Source organism: Nicotiana attenuata, unplaced genomic scaffold (assembly GCF_001879085.1).
Source record: "Nicotiana attenuata strain UT unplaced genomic scaffold, NIATTr2, whole genome shotgun sequence".
Taxonomy (NCBI): Eukaryota; Viridiplantae; Streptophyta; class Magnoliopsida; order Solanales; family Solanaceae; genus Nicotiana; species Nicotiana attenuata.
In genome coordinates this window covers 561,731-569,897 of record NW_017670368.1, presented here as the reverse complement: position 1 = coordinate 569,897, position 8,167 = coordinate 561,731, and the positions used below count along the sequence as shown (strand labels likewise).

At 38.5% G+C, this 8,167-nt stretch overlaps 1 protein-coding gene across 1 annotated transcript; it reads left to right on the top strand.

The window, feature by feature from the left end:
- The first annotated feature begins 1,276 nt into the window (after positions 1-1,276).
- Positions 1,277-2,182, top strand: LOC109238464. The gene has a single exon (XM_019404939.1). It carries the CDS (start codon positions 1,277-1,279, stop codon positions 2,180-2,182), a length of 906 nt encoding a protein of 301 aa, XP_019260484.1.
- The last annotated feature ends 5,985 nt before the right edge of the window (positions 2,183-8,167 follow it).

Sequence of the window (8,167 nt, the reverse complement as noted above, 5' to 3'; positions counted from 1 at the left end):
AGACAAATCAGGGATATATACAAGAAGATAAATTTGACAAATCATTTTTTCCCCTGGAAACTCAAAATATTCAAATGATTGGAAAAGGGAACCCAAAAGTCTGCTGGTGATAGATGAAGACGTGAGAAATTCATAGAATCCAATTTTGGCTATGTATACGGTTAAAATCGAGTATGTCCGATTTTATAGGCTCGGGAGATTACCTTGAGAATAAGTTCGTGATGTACCGAGCCTGAGTTCGAAGACATGGAAATCGAAGTACTCGCTGGGAACCGAGACCAAGCATGATCGACACCAAATGACGAACCAACGAGATATCCGTAATCGACCATGGATCTGGGCGAGAATCTCGGAAGTAACGGAACCGCTCACGGTTATTAACAAATTTTCTCTACTATATAAAGAGGAACCCTATTCATTTGTAGAGGATACACATTTACTGAGAAATAATAATACGCTGCACTTTCCTTGCTTATAGTTTACTATTGTTCTTACTGTTCTTAATAACTGATGTCGAACCTGTTCCTAATCGAGTGTTAAGAGTGGTCAAGTGTATTTATGTGTTTGTACTCGTTAGTTAGTTAGTTAGAGAAGCTTAGTGCAGTTAGTTGTTAATTAGTTAAATTGTAGTGGAACCTCCACTACTTGACAGCTGTCATTGTGTATATATATCACACCATATGCAATCAATAAGACACTTTTGCATTTCTTCAATTCAGCTCCACTGTTCCAGAATGTTCTCAGCTTGGAGGTTCATCTCCAATGGTAATCGATTCAAGTAGTCTCAGTTCTTCACATGGTATCAGAGCGAGGCTCTATCTCTCTGTATCATCCTCGCTTTCATGTACTTCTGCTTCAATTTTGTTTAAAGATCGCGCATTAAGCCTCGTGAGTTTACACAATCGCAATTTCATCCTTGTTTTTCTGCAGATTCAACTGAATTTTTAGGTTCAAATCTAAATCTGAAGATAAGTCTCCTAAGTTTTGTATTGATTTCTCGTTTCAGCTCAACTTTTCAGTTTTTAGATCATTTCCTTCTCGATTACATCGATTTATCACTCCAATTAGATTCTGAGTTGTAGTTCAATTCTTCAGTTCTACTTGAGCTGTAGTTCCTTGTTTCATCTTCAATTTTTCAATTCCTTAAATCATGGCCGGAGAAGATAATGTTGCTGATCCAGTTGTTGAAACACCAAATCTGGTGAGAGAAGTTATGGATTCCACTAATCCTCTGTATATGCATCCATCAGAAAATGCTTGATCGAGTTTGGTACCTATGCCTTTTGATGGAATAGGATATAGATCCTGGAGAAGAGGAGTTCTACGAGCATTGTCTGTAAAGAACAAAATTAGATTCAATGGCAAGTGTAAGAAACCTAACTCTGATTCTGCAAGCTATGGACAGTGGGAAAGATTTGACGATATGGTCACCTCATGGATTTTGAATTCACTTTCGAAGGATATAGCAGATAGCCTGCAATATGTGAATGATGCAAAAGAGCTTTGGCAGGAATTGGAAGATAGATATGACCAGACTAATGGAGCAAAAATGTATCAACTTCAAAAGGAGATCAATGATTTAACCCAAGGCTCACTAGATATTACTGGCTATTACACAAAGATGAAAATGCTTTGGGAAGAATTGCACACTTTGAATGCCAACACTCAGTGCAACTGTCAATGTGTTTGTGGAGAAAAGGCAAATATGCATAAAGCAGAACAAGACAGAAGGCTAATCCAATTTCTGATGGGCCTAAACGAGGTATATACAGTAGTGAGAGGCAACATTTTGATGATGAATCCACTGCCCACAATAGCTCAGGCATTCTCAATTTTGATTCAGGAGGAAAAACAACATGAAGTTAGGCCACAAAATCAGTTGAACCTAGAATCAGTCTCAATGAATGTTCATAGTCAGCCTAATAATGGCTTTAGAACAAATTACAACCAGGTGACAAATACAGGGAACCAGTTCAACAGATCAGGATACAGAGGTCCACGCATGTTTTGTGACGACTGCAAAAGGCAAGGGCATACAAAGGACAAGTGCTACAAGTTACATGGATTCCCACAGAATTTCAAATTCACGAGAGGTAAAAATACAGCATCAGCAGCAAATGTACATGCAGGACTTCAAGAGTTTCCTGCTGGAGAGCATGATCTCATTGAGAGTAATGGATAAAAAATCAACCTCACACTCAAAATGCACCAAACCTAACTAAGGACCAGTACAATCAACTGCTGAGTCTATTGGAGAAACTTCACATTGGAACTATGACTGAGACCTCAAATAACATGCAAATGCAGCTGCAAACTTTGCAGGTATATTGGCTTGCTGTACTTATGATGAAATCATTGGTGATCTTTCATATAAATGTTCACATTTACCTGCTAACTTTTGGATCTTAGATTCTGGTGTATCAAATCACATGTCCTATAACAAGAGTTCTTTCACTAACACTAAAGTTATACCATATCCCTTCTTAGTTACCTTTCCAAATGGGTACAGGGTTAAAGTGACAGAAATAGGTGATGTAGTTCTTAGTCCAAAGCTGACTTTGTATAGAGTACTGTTTGTTCCTAGCTTCAAGTTTAATTTGATCTCTATTCATTCACTAACCTTACAACTCAAGTCCATTGTTAATTTTTCTGCCTATACATGTATGTTGCAGGCCCCTTCAATGAAGAGGCCTCTGGAGATTGGTAGAGCAAGGAATGGCCTGTATTTCCTCTGCTTAGAGTGCCAATCAGCAACTCCAACTTCTTCCTTCAATTGTGGTATTTCTAACTCATGTCATGATACTAGAAGTGTGCAGACTAGCTCACTGTCTACATCTCCTTTTGTAAATAGTTGCCATCCAAATAATAAAGCAGTCTGTACTAATGAGAGTCTATGCAGTTTTTCTGATTATGTACAAGCATCTAAGTCACCTTCCATTACCACTGTAAATACTTTTCATTCACATAATAATAAAAGAGCTTGTTCAAATGTCCCTAGTTCCTTGTCTGCATCAAGTCATGGAGTTTGTGTTGATTACTTATGGCATAATAGATTAGGCCATGTGCCTTTTGTGAAAATGAGGGGGATCCATTCCATACCAACTAATTTTGCACCTAAACAACCTTTCTTTGTTCAATTTGTCCCATGGCTAGGCAGGGCAGATTTCTATTCCCGTAGAGAACCACATTATCCACTCACATCTTTGATCTGCTACATGTAGACCTTTGGGGATCCTACCACCTTGCCACACATGATAACCACAAGTATTTCCTAACTATAGTGAATGACTGCAGCAGATCCACTTGGACACAGTTGTTGAGTTCTAAAAGTAATGCACTTGAGGCAATCAAAGTGTTTGTCTCCATGATTGAAAACCAACTTCAAGTTGCTATCAAGACCATTAGGTCTGATAATGGACTGGAGCTCACAAGTAATGAGGCATCAACCTTTTTTCAAAATAAAGGAATTATCCATCAAAGAACCTGTCCCTATACACCACAGCAGAATGGTGTGGTTGAAAGAAAACAGAAGCATCTCTTAGAGACAGCAAGAGCCCTACTATTCCAGTCAAAATTGCCCTTAAAGTACTGGGGAGAGTGCATTCTAACAGCAACATACCTAATAAATAGACTCCCCTCTTCAGTTTTGAATAACAAATGCCCATTTGAAATTCTCTATAAAAAGAAGCCTACCTATTCCCATTTGAGAAGCTTTGGGTGCCTATGCTATCCTACCATTCTTAAACCTCATAAAGACAAATTTGAGCCAAGAGCCAGCCCATACATATTTGTAGGATACCCCTTTGGATCAAAAGGATACAAGGTACTTGATTTATGCAGTAAAAGGATACACATCTCTAGAGATGTCCAGTTCCTTGAACACATTTTTCCATTTGCCATTTCTCCTGATCATTCTACTTTTCCTTCCATCTTAAAGCTAATAACCTCTACTCCAAGCTGTGCTCCAAATCAGGTCCAATTCATGGAAGTTTGTGATCAGACTGATACATTAGATGAATGTCAGCTGCAGGGTAGAGACCACATTCACCATTCTGTGACTACTCCTCCTGCACCTACTGATAATATTGCACACTCCTCTCAACAAGATGCACCTAGTGTACCTAGTGAACCACAAACAACAACCAACCTAGATAATACCACCAATGTTGTGCCTGTTTTTCCTACTAATTCTCATACCATATTGCCTGAACCTAGGAAATCCTCAAGAGTACATAATCCACCTTCTTACCTGAATGACTATGTTTGCTCCCTTCCAACACTGAAAAACCAACCACAACATGAACACACACAAGTTCTGAATTCTCTCCTCTCTAAAACACAATAGATTTCACTTCACACCTTGTGCCACAACAGTCAGCAGGTCATGAGGAACATTTCTCATGAGAGTGAACCATGTTCATATGAGGAGGCAGCCATGAATCCTGCTTGGCAAGCAGCCACGACACAGGAATTTGAGGCCTTATATGCTAATCATACTTGGGATCTAGTAGTTTTGCCTGCAGGTAAGAAGACTATAGGGTGTAGATGGGTCTACAAGATCAAACACAAGGCAGATGGGAGCATAGAAAGATTCAAAGCAAGACTTGTAGTTAAAGGCTACACACAACAAGCAGGGATAGACTATACAGAGACCTTCTCTCCTGTTGTTAAGATGACAACTATCAGAACACTGATAAGTGTGGCTGTGAAAAAAGGCTGGGATCTCTTCCAATTAGATGTCAATAATGCCTTCTTGCATGGAGATTTGAATGAGGAAGTGTATATGGATGTACCACAAGGCTTACAGGTTGACACACCAGGAATTGTGTGCAGATTGAAGAAGTCCTTGTATGGACTAAAGCAAGCAAGCAGACAGTGGTATGACAAGCTCATAGAATCTCTTTGTTCAAGGGGTTTTGTACATTCAGTAAATGACTATTCCCTGTTCTACAAAAAGAGTGCCACCTCTAGCATATTTGTAGCTGTGTATGTGGATGATTTGATCCTCACAGGAACAGATTCAAGTGAAATCACAGCATTGAAGAGTTTCTTACATGACAAATTCAGAATCAAGGACTTAGGCAAACTGCACTATTTCTTGGGCTTATAGATATTCTATAAGGCTGATGGAGTACTCATTTCTCAAAGAAAATTTTCCACAGATTTATTGAAAGAGTATGACTGCCTGGGATATAGTACAGTGACTTTTATGACTGCCTGGGATATAGTACAGTGACTTTTCCACTTGACTGCACCATCAAGCTTAAGGCAACTAAGGGACCATTATTAACAGACCCTACTTTCTATAGGAAACTTGTGGGTAAGCTAAACTTCCTCACAAACACAAGAGTGGACATTACCTATAGTGTACAACACCTGAGTCAGTTCATGCAATCTCCAAGAAAACCACATCTCAAAGCTGCATTTCATGTACTCAGATATCTCAAGGCTGATCCCACACTGGGCATCTTCTTGTCCAACAGTTCTGACTACACCCTAAGAGCATATTGTGATTCAGATTGGGCTGCTTGCCCTGATTCAAGAAGATCAGTCAGTGGGTATATAGTTTTGATTGGAGAAAGTGCAATCAGTTGGAAATCAAAGAAGCAAGACACAATCTCCATATCATCTGCAGAAGCTGAATACAGGTCCATTCGCAAGGTAGTTGGTGAGGTGATATGGTTGAGGAGGCTGCTAGAAGAACTGATTGGTACTTATCAGGAACCTGTTCCTGTTTTCTGTGACAACCAAGCTGCTGTACATATGGCAAGAAATCACGTGTTTCATGAGCGTACAAAATATATAGAGGTTGATTGTCATTTCGTAAGAGATAAATTGCAAGATGGACTAATTACTCTGCATCATATCTCATCAAATGATCAACTCGCGGACATCTTAACAAAGGCCTTGACTGGAATTAAGGATACGAGTATCCTTGGCAGGTTGGCAGTGAATTCTTCCCCACCAACTTGAGGGGGGGTGTTAAGAGTGGTCAAGTGTATTTATGTGTTTGTACTCGTTAGTTAGTTAGTTAGAGAAGCTTAGTGCAGTTAGTTGTTAATTAGTTAAATTATAGTGGAACCTCCACTACTTGACAGCTGTCATTGTGTATATATATCACACTATATGCAATCAATAAGACACTTTTGCATTTCTTCTATTCAGCTCCATTGTTCCAGAATGTTCTCAGCTTGGAGGTTCATCTCCAATGGTGATCGATTCAAGTAGTCTCAGTTCTTCACATCGAGGTTGACATATCGCTGAAACACTTGTTTGATTTATTTTTACCGTTCAATTCATTTACTTAATCCGTCATTTATCAATTGGTATTGAATCAGATCACGTATCCTTAAAACCACTATGCAAGTTTAGTTGTTACTCGTATTTCGAGGTAAACAGACTATAACTGCTCGATTGATGCATGAATGCAACAGAACATCTTACTTTCCACGGTCTTATTGGCCAAAAGAAAAACAAATACAATTGAAGTAACAAATTCAAAATTTATTGCTACGGGTAAAAATAAGAAAGAAAAGGCTTAGAAAATAGAAAGTTGTTACTGTATTAAATAAGGTTGAAGAATTGCTAGATGTGTGTCCGTAGAATTTTAATCACATATAGGCCATCCCTTGATATTTACCAAATGAAAATACAATAAACTCTCATATATCTCAAGATTCTATAAAAGATAACCAAAGAAAAAAAAGAGGAATACACGTGTCAATGAGGCAAAAATACTTCCATCACATGTTCTGTTTTGTTTGTATCTACTGTAGCTTTCACATTCTTAAAACAGAAGTAGCATTATAGGGAAGCAGACAACTAATGTTCATGTTAGGCTAAGGGTGGCAACTGGGCCGGTAAGGCTCGGGCCCGGTCGAGGCCCGATCCAGGCCCACAAGCCTATATGGATAGTGGGCCTAAACGGGCCTACCCGTCTAAGCCCGGGACCAGAGGGCTTGAGGCCCAAGTGGGCTGGTTCATTGAAGAAGCCCGTTAGGACCGGGACCGTTTGGGCCCGGACCCGGGTCCTAAGTGGGCTGGTTCAACCGGTCCTAAATGGGCTCAAACGGGCGCAACAACTACTTTTTTTAAAAAAAATTTCCAAAAATTTTCTTCAGTCGTTGCAACATTTAAAAAATGGCCGTTGGCCTGCAAAAAATAGCCGTTTGGGCTTTCTACAATAGTCATTTAACCCCAACTTTGTTTTTACCCCAAACTTTTTATAATTATACTTTTTTCCTATTTTCAACTATAGATACCCCCTCACTCTTTCATTTTTTTTGACAAAATCATCAATCTCTCTCATTTCTCAAACTCAAATTGAAGTATTCAAGTCTTCAAGTCTTCACTCATCTCTCATTTCTCAACCTCAGATTCTTAATTCAAGTTAAATCATGCCCGGTGATTCTAGATTGCGCCCATTTATTTTGGAACACTTTAATGTGGTAGAAGAAAATGAAGAAGTTTGCATAATAAAGTGCAAGAACTGTGGTCGAGTCTACACTCATCGTCCAAAGTTGGAGGGCGCAAGCTGTTTAAGGAGGCATATAAAGAGTTGTCTTGCGCGTTCTCCAGACATTTGTATTTAAGATTTTAAGTTGATTTGAGACAATTTGTGTTATTTTAAAATTATTAGACGTATTATGCTTAATGTTTTAGTTTGTTAGATTAATTTGAAGTATTATGTTGAAGGCATTGAACTTTAATTTGAAGTGTTAAATGTAAACTTTAATTTGCAACCCCCAACTTTGTTTTAACCCCAAACTTTTTATAATTACACTTTTTCCTATTTTCAACTATAAATACCCTCTCATTCTTTCATTTTTCTCACAAAATCATCAATCTCTCTCATTTCTCAAACTCAAATTGAAGTATTCAAGTCTTCAAGTCTTGATTCATCTCTCAAACTCAAATTCTTAATTCAAGTTAAATCATGCCCGGTGATTCTAGATTGCGCCCATTTGTTTTGGAACACTTTAATGTGGTAGAAGAAAATTAAGAAGTTTACATAATAAAGTGCAAGAACTGTGGTCGAGTCTACACTCATCGTCCAAAGTTGGAGGGCATAGGCTGTTTAATGAGGCATATAAAGAGTTGTCTTGCGCGTTCTCCAGACATTCGTATTTAAGATTTTACGTTGATTTGAGACAATTTGTGTTATTTT

Bases quoted from the DNA above. Each gene is read 5' to 3' on its own strand.
- LOC109238464 (XM_019404939.1), top strand. From the start codon at position 1,277: ATGCCTTTTGATGGAATAGGATATAGATCCTGGAGAAGAGGAGTTCTA.